The sequence below is a fragment of the Drosophila sulfurigaster genome, chromosome 3 (assembly GCF_023558435.1).
Source record: "Drosophila sulfurigaster albostrigata strain 15112-1811.04 chromosome 3, ASM2355843v2, whole genome shotgun sequence".
NCBI lineage: Eukaryota > Metazoa > Arthropoda > Insecta > Diptera > Drosophilidae > Drosophila > Drosophila sulfurigaster.
Window position 1 is genome coordinate 6,526,482 of NC_084883.1, and position 17,693 is coordinate 6,544,174.

At 41.5% G+C, this 17,693-nt stretch overlaps 8 protein-coding genes across 12 annotated transcripts; 2 read left to right on the top strand and 6 right to left on the bottom strand.

Annotated features, from left to right (window-relative positions):
• Positions 1-1,343: 1,343 nt before the first annotated feature.
• Positions 1,344-2,561, bottom strand: LOC133843393 (putative gustatory receptor 59b). Its single transcript, XM_062276912.1, has 2 exons — positions 1,566-2,561; positions 1,344-1,511 (listed from the first exon to the last, which is right to left on the bottom strand). The coding sequence occupies exons 1-2, from the start codon at positions 2,559-2,561 to the stop codon at positions 1,344-1,346; spliced, it is 1,164 nt and encodes a 387-aa protein (XP_062132896.1).
• A 13-nt stretch (positions 2,562-2,574) lies between these two features.
• Positions 2,575-3,760, bottom strand: LOC133843394 (ficolin-2-like). Its single transcript, XM_062276913.1, has 3 exons — positions 3,498-3,760; positions 2,836-3,438; positions 2,575-2,778 (listed from the first exon to the last, which is right to left on the bottom strand). The coding sequence occupies exons 1-3, from the start codon at positions 3,686-3,688 to the stop codon at positions 2,658-2,660; spliced, it is 915 nt and encodes a 304-aa protein (XP_062132897.1). The 5' UTR covers positions 3,689-3,760; the 3' UTR covers positions 2,575-2,657.
• Positions 3,761-3,845: 85 nt separating this feature from the next.
• On the bottom strand, positions 3,846-5,739 carry LOC133843395 (fibrinogen-like protein 1). Of its 2 annotated transcripts, XM_062276915.1 has the most exons (4): positions 5,347-5,739; positions 4,784-4,925; positions 4,128-4,727; positions 3,846-4,064 (listed from the first exon to the last, which is right to left on the bottom strand). In XM_062276915.1, exons 3-4 carry the CDS (start codon positions 4,709-4,711, stop codon positions 3,947-3,949), a joined length of 702 nt encoding a protein of 233 aa, XP_062132899.1. In that variant the 5' UTR covers positions 4,712-4,727; positions 4,784-4,925; positions 5,347-5,739; the 3' UTR covers positions 3,846-3,946. The 2 variants fall into 2 exon arrangements, with proteins under 2 accessions (XP_062132899.1, XP_062132898.1); XM_062276914.1 differs by lacking the exon at positions 5,347-5,739 and having other exon boundaries at positions 4,784-5,021.
• Positions 5,740-6,323: 584 nt separating this feature from the next.
• LOC133842473 (protein arginine N-methyltransferase 7) lies at positions 6,324-8,890 on the top strand. 2 transcript variants are annotated; one of them, XM_062275570.1, is made up of 4 exons: positions 6,329-6,344; positions 6,423-8,138; positions 8,200-8,351; positions 8,412-8,890. In XM_062275570.1, the coding sequence occupies exons 2-4, from the start codon at positions 6,462-6,464 to the stop codon at positions 8,692-8,694; spliced, it is 2,112 nt and encodes a 703-aa protein (XP_062131554.1). In that variant the 5' UTR covers positions 6,329-6,344; positions 6,423-6,461; the 3' UTR covers positions 8,695-8,890. The 2 variants fall into 2 exon arrangements, with proteins under 2 accessions (XP_062131553.1, XP_062131554.1); XM_062275569.1 differs by having other exon boundaries at positions 6,324-8,138.
• Positions 8,891-9,070: 180 nt separating this feature from the next.
• LOC133843216 (tektin-B1) lies at positions 9,071-10,670 on the bottom strand. Its single transcript, XM_062276657.1, has 3 exons — positions 10,347-10,670; positions 9,862-10,293; positions 9,071-9,807 (listed from the first exon to the last, which is right to left on the bottom strand). The coding sequence occupies exons 1-3, from the start codon at positions 10,556-10,558 to the stop codon at positions 9,150-9,152; spliced, it is 1,302 nt and encodes a 433-aa protein (XP_062132641.1). The 5' UTR covers positions 10,559-10,670; the 3' UTR covers positions 9,071-9,149.
• A 557-nt stretch (positions 10,671-11,227) lies between these two features.
• LOC133843715 (tektin-B1-like) lies at positions 11,228-12,814 on the bottom strand. Of its 3 annotated transcripts, XM_062277369.1 has the most exons (4): positions 12,512-12,812; positions 12,023-12,454; positions 11,479-11,974; positions 11,346-11,443 (listed from the first exon to the last, which is right to left on the bottom strand). In XM_062277369.1, the coding sequence occupies exons 1-4, from the start codon at positions 12,721-12,723 to the stop codon at positions 11,432-11,434; spliced, it is 1,152 nt and encodes a 383-aa protein (XP_062133353.1). In that variant the 5' UTR covers positions 12,724-12,812; the 3' UTR covers positions 11,346-11,431. The 3 variants fall into 3 exon arrangements, with proteins under 3 accessions (XP_062133352.1, XP_062133353.1, XP_062133354.1); XM_062277368.1 differs by having other exon boundaries at positions 11,228-11,974; XM_062277370.1 differs by lacking the exon at positions 11,346-11,443 and having other exon boundaries at positions 11,837-11,974; positions 12,036-12,454; positions 12,512-12,814.
• A 299-nt stretch (positions 12,815-13,113) lies between these two features.
• Positions 13,114-14,850, bottom strand: LOC133845608 (tektin-2-like). The gene is made up of 3 exons (XM_062280104.1): positions 14,545-14,850; positions 13,971-14,402; positions 13,114-13,912 (listed from the first exon to the last, which is right to left on the bottom strand). The coding sequence occupies exons 1-3, from the start codon at positions 14,754-14,756 to the stop codon at positions 13,255-13,257; spliced, it is 1,302 nt and encodes a 433-aa protein (XP_062136088.1). The 5' UTR covers positions 14,757-14,850; the 3' UTR covers positions 13,114-13,254.
• A 152-nt stretch (positions 14,851-15,002) lies between these two features.
• On the top strand, positions 15,003-17,687 carry LOC133845605 (F-box only protein 42). Its single transcript, XM_062280102.1, has 3 exons — positions 15,003-15,489; positions 15,548-16,959; positions 17,028-17,687. The coding sequence occupies exons 1-3, from the start codon at positions 15,291-15,293 to the stop codon at positions 17,469-17,471; spliced, it is 2,055 nt and encodes a 684-aa protein (XP_062136086.1). The 5' UTR covers positions 15,003-15,290; the 3' UTR covers positions 17,472-17,687.
• Positions 17,688-17,693: the final 6 nt, after the last annotated feature.

Consider the following 17,693-nt stretch of genomic DNA (forward strand, 5'->3'; position numbering starts at 1 on the left):
GGGTGGGGAGGGGGTATCCTGGAGATAATACGAGTATGTACTGCAAACAGTTGGCCTAAAATATGTCAATCGAAATGTAAATCATTGCGTAATTTGCATTTTGAGCATTTGCTTCAATTCAATTCACTGTGAGCTGTGTTGTTGCTGTCTCTGTTGCTGGCAACACGTGAATTATGGCGGCAATTTTGACAATTGCCAAGCTCCGGGCCACGCCTACCGCCTCCTACCTCCCAACAACTCCGAATTCTGCTACGTGCTTATGCGAGTGTGACTACGAATGTGTCTGTCTGTCTGTCTGTCTGTGTGAGTGCTGGAGGGACAGACATAAGGGACAAGGGAGAGCAGTTTGGCATTATGTAACTTGGGCACTCTTCACGTGCACATAAATCGTTGCCGTTGTTATCCAACATAATTGTGTTGACATGTGAATGCTAATTTAAATGGATTTAACTACATTTTCATTTGTTTGCAGCCTTCTACTTAGTGTCTACTTGTTTACCAGCAACAACAAAGCCTCTCTTATAATTACAAAATCACAAAAACTAAGCTACAAAAAAGGATATTTTATCAGTAAACTCAATCGAGAACTAGCAACATTTAAAGTACAGATAAACATGGAATGGCAATCATAAATGGAAAACCGTATAAATCGCAATAAATTTAACACGTTCGCCAACGAAAGGAATTAGATTTGTAGACACGAATTTGCTGCGCAAAAATTATGTTTTGATTTATTTTATTTGATTTTATCTATGCAACACCTCTGCCCAACCCGACGGAAGTAAACGAACATACAGAAAATACTATACTATGTATGTAAAATATAAATAAGTTTATAAGTTAGTGTGAGTTTGAGTGTGTGTGTGTGTGTGTGTATAACGTAACTTTTCTCACGTACGCATGTTGTTGAGCAGATGTGCATACGCCAAAAAGTATGCAACAGCAAAACGTGATTTCGATTTAAAATTTCAACGCTTTGCTGCTGCTGTCAAAGGAAAATTTATTTGCGGAACGCATTCATTTGGAAATTATCGAACAGGAATTATTGGCTTCTGCAGTGCTCTTCTTGCCTTTTATTGTTATTGTAGATTGTACGAGTTTGTATGTGTAATGTGCTTGTATGCGATGCAAACGCGAAGAAGAAAACAAAATAAATAACACAATGGCAAAGCAAAAACGTGATCAATTTCTTGGCATTTCCCTTCATTTGGCCTTCTATGGAAAACTATTAAATAAGTCCCGTTCTTAATGGGATGAACCAATTTTTGAATCACCGCACGAATAATCAAGTAAATGTAGTTTATTAAAGCCAATTGAAAATGCGACTCGAAATACACTTTTGTCTACAGTGTGAATTTATCTTTTAAAATCAAATGAAATTGCAGCAGCAATAAAGTGAATGTCGTGAGAGAGCCGAGCATTTGAAACCAGCGACTACGATTTACTGTGTAAAGGCCACAAACTGATATTTCAAATTTCGATGATTTCGTATATAATAAGTAGTAATTCAACTGCAAAAGAAAGCTCAAATTAGCAGAGGCCAATATGATAGTCATAGACAATACCTCTTTGAACCAATGTCCCTCGGTGACTCCATGATAAGAATTGTTTTGATAATGAATTGTCAGATCGCACATTGCATCCAGCAGATAAAAGTCTAAAAAACGAATCCAGTAGTTGAAGCATCCAAACATAATCGCATAAATGGGAGTGTCGACGGCAAACGCAAAGAGCATTCCCCAATACCCGTAGATCACACAGAATGTCGCAAATTCAAATCGTGCGGCCAGCATGAGGAATTCATACACCTTGTTGATCTTCAAAGTACATCGTCCAAGCACCGCATGCATCGACCACAAACGGAACAATTCCTCGCGCTCCCCGCGCTTGGGTAATCTGGATTCGAAGGCATTCACAAGTTCGTTCAGACGGCGATTGATCGATTGATATGAAGAAGCAATATACCAGAGAGCTAAAAAGTAGCGATAAGTGGCTACAGGTGGAATATTCATGGCATTCTGAAATACAAATGTGATGAGCAGAATATTCCATCTGTGCTCATTGGGAATCATTAAACACATGACCATGCCGATCAGTGTCAAGAGTATCATTGTTGCCAACTTCAAGTAGAAAATATATTCCAAACAGCGATCCACATGATGTGGATGTTGACTATTGATTTTGCACACAATGCTCTCCAGTTCCACTAGAGCACAGTCCCGCCAACTGCGTGAGAGTATGGTATAGGATATAGCTGCGTACGACACCGAGTAGAGTATATAGCTGGTGAACGGTATTAGATTCGGGAACCAATTTGTTTGCCTTATGTACTCCACCGATAGCCAGAACATTCCAGGCAGCGCTATCAATATGAAAACGTTCGCCACCACCGTATACCAACGGGTTACCCATGATTGCTGCACTCTTCCGGATACCAGTCTGTGCGAGGTGACTCCAAGCACTAACGCGTAGTTATGGTACCACTGCAATAGCTGTAGTTTGCCCATCTTCAACGGCCTGCGAAACGATACTAAATACGCTCCACACAGGGAAACCTTCATTACCTAATGAGCTTTTATCTAAGATGTTTCATCACCTGACGTAATGTGATGTATTCATTTATTTATGCTTAGTGTTGAAAAGTACAATATTGTAATTCACGACCTTTTTGGTCTTATCATCATTTGTACACGCTTCAAGGAGGCCGTGTGAGTCGTGAAAGCCAGCCAATTGATGCCCTTTCCGAAAGTGCTGTCATTGTACTTCCCCATAAGATTGCTGTTGAATATATGTATATTGTATTATATTTATAAATTGATAATCAAGACAACTCACCTCGTGTGGCAGCTGGCATACCACCAGGCGCCTGTAAACATTTTTGCACAATTGTCTTTATGGCCATCGTTATCGCGATCTTGGGTTGTAAACTTGTGATTTACATGGGCACTCAATGAATCTCCCGCATCTCCGGAATATTCGCCTAAGACTTTCAAGGCATATTGATTCGCTTCACTGTCAATCGCAAATCGATTGTATTTTGCATATCTCTTCTCTCCCTTCACATCTTCCATGAGTATGATCAGTTCCTGGTCCAGCTCTTTAGTCATGGCATACAGCTTTTCTAGGCCTATAAAGAACTCGCCTTTTACGTTACCGAACCCATTTTTATATTGCTTCCAAAAAAGAAAGAAGTCAACACTTCCATCTTGACGCTGTAGCACAATTGTCCAGCCACCGCCATGCGAATCCTCATCGCAACTGACAATAAACGGATGCACACTGTAATCGGGAATACGAATCTGGTAGATACCCGAATTACGATTTAGAGCTGTCGCCTCTGCACAGCTACCAGGAAACTGTTGGTGCTCTAGGCTAGTCAACTGGTGAAACTTCTCCAACAGTTGATCAAGCAATGTGCCTTGTCGAATTTGTTCCAATCTATATATTGATAAATTTATAATATGTTTAAAAACAAATCAAATATTTCGAATACTCACCGTATCAGATCGAGTTGCGATTGGACCAAAATATTGCTGGGGTCTTTTAAATGAAAACGAATTTCGGTTGTGTTGCCATATTTTATTGTCAAGTTTCCCAATTTATCGAGATTCGGTATGTATTCTCCATCGCATATTACAATTGTTACATAAAACAATAAAACTATGCAAATAATTGACAATCTCAGCATTATTTCAACGCTAATCAAATAATGTTTTTAGATGACTGTCAAACACCAAGCCAAACACGACTAAATAATCACAGCTTAAAGCCGGCGATTTTATTTCAAGTATTCGTGCTGATAAGAAATGTATTCTGTGAGAATAAAATCCCCTCGGAAATCTATTAAACAGTGTTGTTGATTGATGTTCCATATATAATACAGAAACAGTAAATGCAATCCATTTATTTAATAATATATTGATTTGACCTCAATTGACTTTTATTATTATCTCCGCGGCCTAATCATCATTTTGGCCATTTTTAATGAATCATGTAAGCCCGAAAATGTGTTCCACATAACTCCTTTTCCATAGGTCGTCTCATTATATATGCCCATTAGATTACTAAAAATTGATCAAAATCGAATATTTTCTAAGCTGTATAGAAATTTATTTAAGGAAACGAACCTGCCATGACATTTATTGTACCACCAGCCACCTCGATACTCAAGAGCACAATTTCCAGTATATACATCGTTATCTCGATCCCGAGCTGAAAATTTGTAACTCATCTGCCCTGAGAAAGAGTCACCAGCATCACCAGAATATTCGCCCAATGTTTGTAAAGCATACAAGTTCTTCTCGCTACCAATCGCAAATTGATCATATTTTGCAAACTTTGTTTCGCCCTTCGAATTCTCCATAAGAAAAAGCAATTCTTGATCCTGTTCTTTAGTCAGCATATGCAATTTTTCCAAGCCTATGAAGAATTCGCCGTTCATATTTCCAAATCCTTGCTTATAGTCCTTCCAGTTCCTATAAAAGTTGACACTTCCGTCCTCACGTCGCAACACAATTGTCCATCCTCCGCCGTTGGAATCCTCATCACAGCTGACCATAAACGGATATGGACTGTAATCGGGTATTCGGATTTGATAGACGCCACTCCGACGACTCAGTGCAGTTGCTTCCGCACAGCTGCTGGCAAAATTGGTCTTTTCAAAGTTGATAGTAGATATTTTGTCAATTTTTGCGTTGAGTTCGGTAAACATTTTAATTTGTTCAGCTCTGAAACGTATGTAATTGAGTCTTGATACACAAAATAGTAGATTTTTTATACTCACTGCAAGGCTTCGAGCTGAGCTTGTAACAACTTGATACTTGGATCTTTAATTTGAAAATTTATTTCCGTGGTGTTGCCATATTTTATTTTTAAAGTACCCAGTTTTTCTAATGTGTGCACTTGTTCTTCTTCACACTTAAGTACTGAAAAATTCAGTATTAAAATTATGCTTGCAATTTTCACAAACATTTCATCACTGGGTCATGAATTATAACAGACTAAAGAAATGCGCGTATAAACCAATTCATTTATAGCAACAACTTATCAGCATTCTGAGCGACGAAATGAACCTAACGAAATTGTGTTAATTTAATTATTGTAATCTCTGAGAATTTGTAGTAAACATCTCAATGATTGTATCAAATAATATACAATTTATTGTTCAAGAGGCTGTAAAATATGTTTTCCATTAATGTTAGGAAGGTAAATAACAATCAAAACAAAAGGATTAATATTTTATTATATTGACCTTTTCTTAACAAAAACAAAGGGATTAATATTTTGGTAAACAATCCATTTCTGCCTACCTGTTACATCCGTTTCACCTTAAGCAATATAAATTACCTGAATATAATATAAAAGGACGAACTATTTGGTACTAAGCATCATTCACTTTTGGAACTTCAAAGCGTAAACATGTTCGGATACATTTCGTTGCTATCTTTGAAAATAGTCTGTTTCCTTGCACTGACTATACTGATTGTTGCACTTCTGGAGTATATGGTTAAACAAGGCAGAAAGAATTCGACTCTGATGAAGACGCCTGTTTCGGTAAACAGACTTGCTTGTAGTTCCCATTACTGTTCCGCTCCACGCATCATCAACTCGACTTATGGCAAAAACGAAGACCAGTACAATTTACAATCGCAAACACCTATCTTACGCATTCCAGAAATGAGACATTTGAGACTACAACATCGAGCAAAAGTGATGTCTGGGGTGCGCCGTCGACTTGATCAGCAGTTTTAAGCTATCTAACTACATATTATTAAATTTAGTTTTAAGCAATCGTAATTAACATACTATAAGGATAATTCTCTTATATTTTTAATCAGATTGTATACAAAAAAACGACTTGACAATTAATAAAATGTAATATGAATTTCATTAAATCAGTATTTTTCATGAGTAGATTGTTATATGATGTCGTTATATTTTTTATTAGTAACATTTCTTGACAGGTTATTTCCAAAGCTTGATTTTACCAAGCAATTTGGTAATTTATTTTGATTTTTTTTGACAATATTTAGAAACAGAAATAAGTAAAGTGAAACAAGCTTCCTCAAGCTGTATTACTATTGAACACATTTGTTCAATTCAATTTAATTTGTAACGTATTTGATGTTTTTGTTTTTTAAATTGTAACGATTTTGTGGGGTGCTGCCAGACTGTCGATAAGTTGACTATGGTACTCCTAAAATACCACAAGCCTGACTATCGATTGTATATCGATTGTTATATCGATTGCTGTAAGTGACTTGTTTACTTAGCGGCACTGTTAATAACATATCAACAATCAGTGAATCCATAAGGTAGAATCAAATAAACACCGCACTTATCCTGTGCGTGATATAAATTCAATTGCATTCCAATGGGCGCATGTCATACACTCTAAAGGTATTCAATATTTCTTAATGCAGGCAGTACTCCGCATACTTTCGCATCAACGCACTCGATTAATGGCCAACTTCTCGCAAGTTCTCAACCCGATGACGGGCCAAAACACATGGCAGGAGCGTGGCGATGACTATGATTACCACCAAGAGGTGGCAAACGCTGGATTTGGCGACATGCTGCACGATTGGGAACGTAACCAGAAGTACGATGTAGCTCTACGAAAAACCATCGCAGCAATGCGTCAAGCCGGCAAACCAGTCCACGTGCTTGACATTGGCACCGGCACTGGAATTCTGTCTATGATGGCCCTTCGAGCGGGCGCCGACACCGTGACAGCCTGTGAGGCATTCATGCCCATGGCGAATTGTGCTGCGCAAATATTCGCGGCCAATGCGGCAGAGAAAGTGCGACTCATACGTAAGCGTTCCACGGACATTGAGATTGGTGTGGATATGCCGCATAAAGCCAATTTGCTTGTGGCCGAGCTGCTGGATACTGAACTGATTGGAGAGGGTGCCATTGGCATCTACAATCATGCACACCATCACCTGCTTACCGAGGATGCCGTCTGCATTCCTGCGCGTGCTAGATGCTACGCCCAAGTGGCGCAATCTCCTTTAGCGACTCAGTGGAACAGCCTGAAGATATTGGCCAACCTTGACGGCGACATACTGTTGCGTCCGCCGGCTCAACTTGCACAGTGTAGCGGCGAAGCGGCTCTTCATGATGTCCAGCTATCCCAAATGCCGTCCCATTCTTTTAGAGCACTCAGCAAACCCGTAGAGATTTTTAAATTTGACTTCCAGCGCAAGCAAGAGCGGAAATTGCAGCGTGAAAACGTCTTACGCGTGGAACTGTGTGCGTCAGGCACAATTGAATTAGTCTTCTACTGGTGGGAAATTGACATGGACAATGATGGTGAAATACTGCTCAGCTGTGCTCCATACTGGGCTCATCCTGAACTGAAGCAACTGCAGTTGAATTGCGACGACAAGCAGCGACCTGTTGCCAATGTCGTGCCTTGGCGGGATCACTGGATGCAGGCCATATACTACATACCAAAACCTCTGCAGATGCCTGACGCTACCGAGCCCTTCTGGCTGAGCTGCTACCACGACGAGTACTCACTGTGGTTCGATGCTCACAAGGGCCAAGCGCCCACGAAACCTGTGGCTCGACACAGCTGCAGCTGTGACCTGCACATGACCTACACACGCAGTCGCATTGGGCAGCTAAATCAGGGTACGCGGAACAAACGCTACCTGGGCTATCTGGAGGAAGCATTATTAGATGCCAAGACGGAACCTGTCCACATACTTGTGTTGGGCGATGGTTGTCAGTTGGGACTCGCAGGTGCGGCATTAGGTGCTGCAACTGTGCGTTGCCTGGAGCCGCATCGCTTCTCGCGTCGGCTGCTTGAATCCATCACCAAGCACAACCAGCTCACGAATGTTACTTTTTTGGATAGCATAAAAGAATTGGAAGCCAAGGATCTGGCCAACTTGACACATATTTTTGCCGAGCCTTACTTCCTCAATGCTATTTTGCCCTGGGATAACTTTTACTTTGGCACATTGTTACTTCAGCTGCTGGAGAAGCTGCCGCCTGCAGTGAAAATATCACCATGCGCAGCTCGCATTTATGCCCTGCCTGTGGAATTTCTCGATCTGCACAAGATACGTGCGCCCATCGTTAGTTGTGAAGGTTTCGACCTGAAACTCTTCGATAACATGGTGCAGGTAAGTACTTTGTAATAGTCCCAGAGAATGAAGCTGTAAACCAATTTCCTTTATATTATAGCAATCGGCGGAGGAGGCGCTTTCGTTAGTGGAGGCGCAGCCCCTTTGGGAATATCCATGTCGTGCTCTTGCCCAGCCACAGGAAATCCTCAGCATTGACTTTGCCAACTTTGGCTTGGAACAACAGAAACAGGGTCAACTGGCTCTGTCGGCGTAAGCAGCCCTAAGCAACACATTTCTATGGAAAATCGTAATTTTGTCTATATTTTGCAGAGCTGGCCCGTGCAACGGTATTGCATTGTGGGTAGATTGGCAACTGGTTGCCAACAACAGTCCAAAATCCGTCGTAAGCACGGGACCTATTGAGCCAGTTGAACCCGGTGAATTTGTTAAATGGGACATGTTTATCCGCCAAGGAGTGCACTTCATCAATCAAACGGAATCAACGATGATAGATGGTAAAAAACGTTTAGAATGGAGCACCACCTTCAAGCCTCTTTTGGGAGATCTGAGCTTTACATTTTCGCTTAATGCCATCCATGAAAAAAAAGAATAAACACATATATTTATATTCTGCTTGCAAATCTGCTTCAGAGGGATTCGAGCTTTAACGATTTCGCTAAAAGCGTTCATTAGGAAAAATTAAATAAAAATATCTGCTTCAGAATTTAGTCTAAACGATTGAGTGAATACTAAATTAAACATATCACAATAGATTTACAATCTATTAGGTCACTTTTGACACTTTGCTTATTCCAACCCAATAAAACGAATGGAAAAACATTCAATAGCTATTTGGCTTTAAAATCACCTAGATCGTACAACCTTTCTAGAAAATGGAGCTTAGCAACATTGACCTCATTTATAGAATGCCGAATGTGCAGTTTTATGACAACCATTGGAAGATCAGCAATTAAAAAATGAAATCCACGAATAAGAATAAAAACTGTATTTATAGTTTCTACACAGGAATTTAGTCAAGGCGAAGGATTTCTTTAGTTTTGCATCAGTCTATGGTTTCGGAATTTCCTGCTCCATGTGGGTAAGCATAATATTGCGTTCGGTCTGGCCACTTGGATTGCTCGTCTTCAGGCCAAACTCACCGCCCTTGAGACGCGAGCGCAAATCCAAGGCACGGATGTCCGTCATCAACGAATGCTGCTTGTTCTCCAGATCCGTGTCGATTTTTTGTGCATGATCCGAGAGCAAATTAAAGTTGGCCTTGGCATCATCGATTTTCTCCTTAAGACAACGACGGATCTCACGCAACTTCTCCACCTCCTGACAAAGCACATCATGTGCATGATCCAGACACAGCTCCTTGCCACTGCGTTGAGCCCTGTTCTCAAGGCGCGACTCGGCCAACTTCAATAAGTTTGACTTGTCGCGCAACGATTCCTCCAGCGACTTGATCTCACACACAGCACTCTCCATTTCCTCCTTCATCTTGAGCTTTTGCCACTCGAGTTCATTGCGTGCCCGCTGCGTCTCGAAGATGCGCTTACGAATGCTATGCTCAGCACGCTCCTGCTGTGCCTGCAACATATTCCGGGCCTTCTCACGGCATACGAATAAGGCTTCCCGAATGGCAGAGGTATCTGCCAATTCGTTCTCGGCCAGTTGCTTGATGTTCTTAACATGCTCCAGCCACGATTCATAAGAGCAAGAGCTGCAAATTCACATATAAATTACATTGAACTTATCATGACGAGTTCTAACTCACTTTTTAGGATTGCGCATGGGATCGGGCTTGAAAGATATTCCAGCAGAATTTCGATCAAGTGCCAGTTGAACATTATCAAGATCGACGGCCTCCACTTTGTTCTCGATCTCCATGCCAATCTTGAAACGCACCTCCTCTAAACGTGTAAGCTTTGCCCAGGCCTTTTGGCAACGTTCCGCGAGCAATCGCTGATTATTCTCCAAAATACGCAGTTCATTCTTCACTTCCGTATCGGGCTCATCATAAGTCATTTCAGAGCCAAAGCGACTATCCCGCATTGTTAATACCTCACTTATAACGGCAATTGGAGACGATAGTGCAGCCAACTCCTGTTCCGTAATATCCTTCTCCTCTTGCAGGGCATGAATTTCGTCCTCGATGCGCTTAAAGGTTCTCTCAATAATCTGACGCCAATTGTTCAGCTCAATAATGCTGCAAAGGTATGCTAGTAAATACTAACTGGGATTGTATTAGTTAATCCTTACCGATCAGCCAGAGCATCGTTAGTCTCGATGCTCGCCCAATCACTCTCAATGCGAGTCTCATTGCGAAGAGTTCGCGATGAATGGCGTAGAGCGAATGCATCAGCTCGACGAGCATCCGCCACATTCCGCAAACCAATCACTCGAGCATTCCAATCAGCCAGCGAGATATGCTGCAGAGGCTTCTCCATTGTCACCACCGATTGGAAAGCCATTTTTGTTCTTTTTTTGTCGGTTTATCACACTTTAAGGTATATGGAACTGATAAACTAAAGGTTTTTTCACAAAATTTGTGTTAACTACTTTAAATCACAACAGCAACTGATGAACATTTTCCAATTTCAGCACATTGGAATAACGAGTTTGTTTATACGATGGCTACTAGATCACCAAGGTGTCGCCTTAGCGCCATTGTCAAGGACAACGCCTCCAATTGTAGCCATTGTCTGTAATTGATTTTCTTGCCCTATGGATAAGAAATGATAGTGAATGCTTTAAGAAAGTCCTATTTAATATATCATACAATTACTTTTTATTATTAAACTTTTAATAATTAAAAAAAAGTGAGAAACAGCAATCTTTTCTTAAGATAGACACCAATATCAATAAACAATTCAAAATATTTTTAATTTAAAATATAAACACATACTATATAATATGTCTTCAAAAAAATCTTTCAATTATACAAACTTGAAGTAAATATAAAAATACATATATAAATATATTTCTTTTATCCTAAAACTTTATCTTAAAGGAATAATTCTAACTATAAAACCATTCCAATATCGATTAAAAATTATTATATTTAATATAAATAATAGAGGATAATAAATATTTATTTTAGAAACTAATCTAAGCAAACAAAGAACAAGAAATAATTTAATTCGTATTATCCTAAAATTACATATATTTCAATGGAAAAATTATAATTAAATTTTACAGAAATATAAATAAATATATATAAAAAGAAATGTATATATCACTTTGGAATATTCTCCATATGCAGTAATTCAATGTTTCGATCAGTGTGAGCACTTGGATTGAATGCCGTCATTCCAATTTCCTCCTCTTTGAGCCGCAGTCTTAACTCAAGAGCTCGTGTATCAGCATTCAGCGATTGGCTTTTATTCTCCAGATCTAAATCGACTTTTTGGGCATGACTCGTTAAGAGATTATAGTTTGCCTGTGACTCTTCCAGTTTCTCCCTAAGGCATCGTTGCATTTCACGTAACTTTTCCACCTCTTGATGGAGAATGGCTTGAGCATAATCCAGACAAAGCTCTCTGCCCCTCCGCAGTGCACGATTCTCCAGGCGTGTCTCGGCAAGCTTCAGATCGGCGCTCTTCTCCTGTAATACGGCCTCCAAGTTGTCCATGGAGCATACTGCTCTCTCCATTTCCTCCTTCATCTTGACCTTCTGCCACTCCAGCTCATTGCGCGCCCGCTTGGTCTCGAATATTCGCTTCCGCAAGCTATATTCAGTACGCTCCTGTTGGGCATTCAGTATGCTTCGAGCCTTCTCCCGACATACAAATAATGACTCCCTTATGACCGCGGTGTCTGCCAGTTCGTTCTCGGCCAGCTGCTTAATGTTCTTCGCATTCTCCAACCATGCTTCATATGTGCATGCACTGTTAAGAGTTTGATTAAATGTTGTCATTCAGGGGTTCAGATCTTACTTTTGGGGAATACGCTGCGAGTCTGGTTTGTACGATATTTTTGTTGAACTGCGATCAAGTGCCAGTTGCTTGCTGTCCGTATTTTTCGCCTCTACTTTGCCCTCGATCTCCATGCGAATCTTCTCACTCACATCCTGTAGGCGTATCAGTTTCTCCCAGGCGTTACGGCAACGATCTGACAACAATCTTTGATTGTTCTCCAATACATACAGCTCATTTTTGATCTCAGTGTCAGGTTCGTCGTATGTCAGCTCAGCACCAAGGCGACAGTCGCGCTTGCTCAGTGTCTCGCCTATGAGTGCTATAGGTGCTCCCAGTGTATCCAAGAGACGCTCCGTCTTAATCTTCTCTTGCTTAAGTGATTCAATTTCATTCTCTAAACGTTCGAACGTTTTGGCAATTATCTTTCGCCAGAATTCCAACTCATCTATGCTGGAAATATATAAAATATTAGGATGTATGACCCAATATTAAAGGATCTATGATTACCGATCAGTCAGTGCAACATTCGATTCTTTGTTTGCCCACGTGCTCTCGATTCGTGTCTCATTTATGAGGGTACGTGATGTATTTCGAATGGTGAAAGTGTCTGCGCAACGCGCATCGGCGACATTGCAAAGTCGGGCTACACGGGCATTCCAATCTGTCAGTGAAATATGAGCCATAGGCTTCTCCATAGTTACCACCGATTGGGAAGCCATGGTAATTATGTATCTTGATAGAGTAAATTAATATTAGTTTATGTGGGAATGTGTGTTCTCATATGTGATTCACAATTGGGACTGATACAAATTTCAGAGTTTTATCTGTAGAATCTGTCGTTGTTTAATGCCATGGATACTAGATTAACACAAAATTCGAATATACTATAGTCGGATACAGTATTTTTAATATTGCCTGAATTAATATACAAACAATAGACTTATTTTTAACGTCACAATAAGCTTCAAATTGGCTACTTCATGTTTTACTAATATTAAATCCACTTGAGTTCGAGGGATTTGTAAGTCTTTAAATTTAATACCTTCTATTCACCAATTTTTTTAAATATAAATTCTTTTTTTTTTGTTTGTTACTTTTAGTTTAAAAACATGTTTAGATGATTTTCAAAGATGCTATATTTCTCTATGTAGAATATTAGTGTGAATATGGTAAGAAATTGAAGTGAAAATGCTTTTGATAAAATCTTCAGCGCTTTCATTCATATTTTACTCTCCATCCAATGAAACGAATCACTTGCGGGGATCCAAAACGACACGTGTTAGTTCTACATTACGATCGGTCTGTTCACAGGGATTGTGATCCTTCAGAACAGCGAATTCTTCTTCATTAAGTGTTTCATGGAGCTGAAGAGCTTCAGAGTCTGTCTGGAGCGATTGCTTCTTATTCTCCAAGTCGTCATCAACCTTTTTCGCATGATCCGAAAGAAGATTCAAGTTGGCCTTCGCATCATCAATTTTGTTCATAAGACATCGTTGAATTTCACGTAATTTCTCCACCTCATTGCATAGCAAATGATGTGGTTCATCCAAGCACAACTCAGTAACGCATCGCATTGCTCGCGTCTCCAGACGTGTCTCCGCTAACTTGAGCAAACCCGTCTTGCTCTGTAAAGCGTCTTCAAGAGACTGAATCTCGCACGTGAGATTCTTAATTTCCTCCCTCAACTTAAGTTGTTGCCATTCCAACTCATTCTTGGCCTGCTGCGTCAGAAAAATACGCTTTCGAAAGGTATATTCAGTGCGTGCACGTTGAGCTTCCAAAAGGTCACGCGACTTCTGGCGACAAACAATCATTGCATTCCTTATAGCGGATGTCTCTGCCAATTCATTTTCGGCCAGTTGCTTTATGTTCTTCGCATGCTCCAGCCAATGCTCGTATGAACAACACCTAAAGCAAGTAAAGGTAAGTCCTTTTGCATATTGAATTCAAAACAAGATTGTCTTACTCTCTGGGATTACGCAACGGATCTGGCTTGTAGGATATATTGGTTGAATTGCGATTCATTGCTTGTAATGCGCTATCGGTATCCTCCGTATCCTGTTTATCTTTAAGCTCTCGGTTAATCTTAAAGCGCACCTCTTCAAGGCGTACCAACTTCTCCCATGCCTTTTGACAAAGATTGACGAGCAATCGCTGATTATTCTCCAATATGTAGAGTTCATTTTTCGTTTCTGTCTCCGGAGAATCATGAGTTATCTCTGGGATTACACGTCCATCGCGTATAGACATAACTTTGCTAATTACAGACAAAGGACGTATTTGGGAGTCCAGCTCACTCTCTGCAGCTTTCTTTTCCTCTCGTAATGCCTCAATCTCCAACTCAAGGCGCACAAATGCCTTGGCGATTAGATCACGCCATTTATCCAGCTCAGCAATACTGCAAAAAAAACCGTAACTAAGAATTCTTAAAAAAAAAAGTGTTTTAATTTATTCCATGAACTCAACAAAACGGTTTTCCAATATTTTTCAATATACAATAAATAAGTTTACCAGCTTCTAAGCATAGCAGTTTAACTTACCGATTAGTCAGCGACTCGTCAGATAGATAATTTGCCCAGTCGCCCTCGATTTGGGATTCATTGCGAAGCATGCGAGATGTGTTGCGCATGGTGAATGCATCAGCTCGACGGGCATTGGCCACATTTCGAAGTCGATCCACTCGGGCCTGCCAGTCACTTAATGCCAAATGCTGTACTGGCTTTTCAAAGGATACCGCCAAATGAAAAGACATTTTTGTTTGTTTAAATGTTTTATGTTAGTTTGGTTGTGTATGATAGTATTGTTTTGTACTAGTGTCTTTGAATGTTTTTGAGTTGTAGTTTTACTAGACTACGTGATCTCTAAATATTCAGCTGAAATTCCTTTTACTCATACTAGTTTGCAGAAAAATCATTTTAAAAAAGCTGTTAGCGATATGTCTCTGTTAAACAATCGCTGTTAACATTTCAATTGGCTATCGACAAACAGCTGTTAATTATCGATACTTGATTGCACTCGTCTGTGCGATATTTATTTTAAGTCAGCCACTATTGCTGCTGTTTATAGTTTCTGTAGATTGGCAAAATTGTAAAAAAGACAATTTGTAGCAGTAGATTGTGTGTGTGTGAAAAACTCCTTTGTTATTTGGAATAGCAGCACCATTTGCAACTACTCGTTATAGTCTGGAGCTCTGAGCACTTGAGTGTGTTTGGCTCTAAGCTACACTAAAGGTGAAGGACAACTGCGAAGGACAAAGGACTTGAAAACAAGGACGCAACGCCACATAATGGCCACGTGCAATCGTAATCTTAACGAGAACTCTGTCAATACGACAGTATGTAGTCCATCCAAATGTCCCAGCACCACAATAAACCTCAATGTGCTGCCCGACGAAATCCTCGAGTTTATTTTCACCTTTCTGCCACCATACGGGGATTTGGAGCACTGTAGCCTAGTGTGCAAGCGCTGGCAGTCTATAGTGAAGAGTAAGTAGCATAACAAGTCCAATGATCACTCATCCCAACTTGCTCTTAAATTTTGCAGATTTCGTGCGTCGCTCGCAGCTCAATTTGGAGAAAGGACTCGCTGACTTTCGGCTGCGATGGGAGGTCTTCTCCCAGCAAACTGCTGCCGCTGTAGAGGCCAACATTCCGAGCCTGCCAACTGGTATGCCAATGCCCATAATTGCCGGACGTTTTGCTCACTCTACAGTGCGTCATGGAAACTCGATGTTTGTGTTTGGAGGCGGCTCATCTTCGGATACCACATTCAATGATCTGTGGCGTTTTGACTTGACGCATATGCGTTGGTCACGTCCCCTCGCCACTGGCACATATCCCTCGCCTAAGGGTAGCGCCTCAATGGTAGCATGGCGAGATAAACTGGTGCTGTTTGGTGGCTGGCGTTATCCCTCATTGCATCCGCCATATCAACCGTGGTGTCTATTTGATGAGCTGCATTACTACGATTTGGCCAAGGATCGTTGGCTGGCACGCAACTCCATGCCCTGTCCACCGCCCATGGCTGGGCACTCGGCGACTGTGCATGCCAATCGCATGATTGTGTTTGGAGGCTATCAGATCAAAGATGATGTTAATGTCAACTCGAATGATACGTGGGTGTTGGATTTGGAGGAGCAGCGTTGGTGGCAACCACTGTTTGTGGGCAATACGCGACCTGCCCCACGCTACGGACAAATTCAAGTGGAGTTGGACAAGCATCATCTGCTTGTTGTTGGTGGCTGTGGTGGCGCAAACCGAGTGTATACCGATGCCTGGCTGCTGGATATGACACGCGATGCATGGAGCTGGAAGCAGCTAAGTGTGCGCAACAAGAATTTCGGTGCTGTCCACATGTGGTGCAATCCCGGCTGCAGAGTTAACAATTACTTAGTTGTTGTGGGACCCTCACCCAAAATACCGCTTGACTTTCAAATTATGAAGCAGAGTCGCGTGCCCGTTGTCGGTGGTAGCGCTCTGCGCTTCGCTGGCCTTGGCCAAGCGCCACCACCGCCGCCACCACTCTACCAGCAGCAGCCTGGTCATCGTGTCCAGGTTCCAGATCGCAGGCCAGGCGTTGTGTTGCCTGAACAGCAGCTGCAGCGACAGCATCAGCAACGGGCTAATAATGTGCGCTTGGGCGGCGCCGCTGCCTTAGCGCCACAGGAGCAGTATTTGGCAAACAGGCGAGCGATACTCAACCAGCATATGCAGCAGGCACAGCAATTTATGCATAACAACAATGTCAATAACAATAACAACAACTATCAACCACGTTCGGGAAGACTCAGTGATTTGCATGCGCCACCTGGGGCAGCTGCACCAGCTGCTGCACCATCTGTTCCCGCTCCACTGGATGGAGATGCGGATGCTGCTCAGCGATTGCAACGCAATTTGGCATTGCGGTGTCGTGACAACGAACCACTTTTGCCCAAACGCTTTGACGAGCATTACGAGGTAAGTGCCGTATTGAGGAATCATTTAATAATTTTGATTGTAACTCATTTTTTATTATTTTATTCAAGGATCCGTTCCGCATGGCAGCCTTCAATGTGCCAGGACGCTCACGGAGTGCATCTCGAGATCACAGCGAGCGAATACGCCGCATGGAGGAGAAGATGAATGCCATACGCAACTCGAGACGCAGTGCACCTGCCCATGTGGAGCCGCAAGCGTTGCGCGCTCCCTCGCCCAAGCGTCTCAGATGCAATGTGCAATCTCTGTTTGTTTGTGACATCTCTAGCTTGCTGCAGAATGATAATGGCTGCGAGCCAGGCTTGGATTGGGTGGAGTACAAGAATTTTGGCGTGCTAAATGGTGCACCTGATCGCCTCATATTATCCAGCCTAATAGCTGGCAACGGCGAGCTGATTTTATTTGGTGGCGTTCACAAGGAGACGCTTACCGACATCACACACCATGTGTCCAATTCTATCCACTTCCTAAGTGTGCCACGTGATATTATCTAATTGCAGCTTCGAGCCGGCTGGCAGCCATACTCCACTTACACTTTAGCCAACTACATGTATCTCTGTAAGCCTAAGTTATTTGCTACAAATTAGTTTGTGACCCTTCAAATTAGTTTCTGCCCTTAGATATTAAATTTGAATTAACGTGTACAATATTACTATTATACTAACTTGTGAGCATGATTAAATGAGTTCAACACAAAACGATTCTTCAAAGCACCC

What these genes read in the sequence shown, in the direction of transcription:
- LOC133843393 (XM_062276912.1), bottom strand. Translation starts at nt 2,561, where the DNA reads ATGAAGGTTTCCCTGTGTGGAGCGTATTTAGTATCGTTTCGCAGGCCG. An exon ending in AGGGACATTGGTTCAAAGAG is followed by an intron (nt 1,512 to 1,565) that starts GTATTGTCTATG and finishes TTTCTTTTGCAG; the next exon opens with TTGAATTACTACTTATTATA.
- LOC133843394 (XM_062276913.1), bottom strand. Translation starts at nt 3,688, where the DNA reads ATGCTGAGATTGTCAATTATTTGCATAGTTTTATTGTTTTATGTAACA. An exon ending in TCGCAACTCGATCTGATACG is followed by an intron (nt 3,439 to 3,497) that starts GTGAGTATTCGA and finishes ATCAATATATAG; the next exon opens with ATTGGAACAAATTCGACAAG. An exon ending in TATGCCAGCTGCCACACGAG is followed by an intron (nt 2,779 to 2,835) that starts GTGAGTTGTCTT and finishes TATATTCAACAG; the next exon opens with CAATCTTATGGGGAAGTACA.
- LOC133843395 (XM_062276914.1), bottom strand. Translation starts at nt 4,971, where the DNA reads ATGTTTGTGAAAATTGCAAGCATAATTTTAATACTGAATTTTTCAGTA. An exon ending in GCTCAGCTCGAAGCCTTGCA is followed by an intron (nt 4,728 to 4,783) that starts GTGAGTATAAAA and finishes CATACGTTTCAG; the next exon opens with AGCTGAACAAATTAAAATGT. An exon ending in TACAATAAATGTCATGGCAG is followed by an intron (nt 4,065 to 4,127) that starts GTTCGTTTCCTT and finishes ATCAATTTTTAG; the next exon opens with TAATCTAATGGGCATATATA.
- LOC133842473 (XM_062275569.1), top strand. Translation starts at nt 6,417, where the DNA reads ATGCAGGCAGTACTCCGCATACTTTCGCATCAACGCACTCGATTAATG. An exon ending in TCTTCGATAACATGGTGCAG is followed by an intron (nt 8,139 to 8,199) that starts GTAAGTACTTTG and finishes TTTATATTATAG; the next exon opens with CAATCGGCGGAGGAGGCGCT. An exon ending in GGTCAACTGGCTCTGTCGGC is followed by an intron (nt 8,352 to 8,411) that starts GTAAGCAGCCCT and finishes TATATTTTGCAG; the next exon opens with AGCTGGCCCGTGCAACGGTA.
- LOC133843216 (XM_062276657.1), bottom strand. Translation starts at nt 10,558, where the DNA reads ATGGCTTTCCAATCGGTGGTGACAATGGAGAAGCCTCTGCAGCATATC. An exon ending in AACGATGCTCTGGCTGATCG is followed by an intron (nt 10,294 to 10,346) that starts GTAAGGATTAAC and finishes ATACCTTTGCAG; the next exon opens with CATTATTGAGCTGAACAATT. An exon ending in CCCATGCGCAATCCTAAAAA is followed by an intron (nt 9,808 to 9,861) that starts GTGAGTTAGAAC and finishes GTGAATTTGCAG; the next exon opens with CTCTTGCTCTTATGAATCGT.
- LOC133843715 (XM_062277368.1), bottom strand. Translation starts at nt 12,723, where the DNA reads ATGGCTTCCCAATCGGTGGTAACTATGGAGAAGCCTATGGCTCATATT. An exon ending in AATGTTGCACTGACTGATCG is followed by an intron (nt 12,455 to 12,511) that starts GTAATCATAGAT and finishes ATATATTTCCAG; the next exon opens with CATAGATGAGTTGGAATTCT. An exon ending in TCGCAGCGTATTCCCCAAAA is followed by an intron (nt 11,975 to 12,022) that starts GTAAGATCTGAA and finishes AACTCTTAACAG; the next exon opens with TGCATGCACATATGAAGCAT.
- LOC133845608 (XM_062280104.1), bottom strand. Translation starts at nt 14,756, where the DNA reads ATGTCTTTTCATTTGGCGGTATCCTTTGAAAAGCCAGTACAGCATTTG. An exon ending in GACGAGTCGCTGACTAATCG is followed by an intron (nt 14,403 to 14,544) that starts GTAAGTTAAACT and finishes TTTTTTTTGCAG; the next exon opens with TATTGCTGAGCTGGATAAAT. An exon ending in CCGTTGCGTAATCCCAGAGA is followed by an intron (nt 13,913 to 13,970) that starts GTAAGACAATCT and finishes TACTTGCTTTAG; the next exon opens with GTGTTGTTCATACGAGCATT.
- LOC133845605 (XM_062280102.1), top strand. Translation starts at nt 15,291, where the DNA reads ATGGCCACGTGCAATCGTAATCTTAACGAGAACTCTGTCAATACGACA. An exon ending in CTGGCAGTCTATAGTGAAGA is followed by an intron (nt 15,490 to 15,547) that starts GTAAGTAGCATA and finishes TAAATTTTGCAG; the next exon opens with ATTTCGTGCGTCGCTCGCAG. An exon ending in GCTTTGACGAGCATTACGAG is followed by an intron (nt 16,960 to 17,027) that starts GTAAGTGCCGTA and finishes ATTTTATTCAAG; the next exon opens with GATCCGTTCCGCATGGCAGC.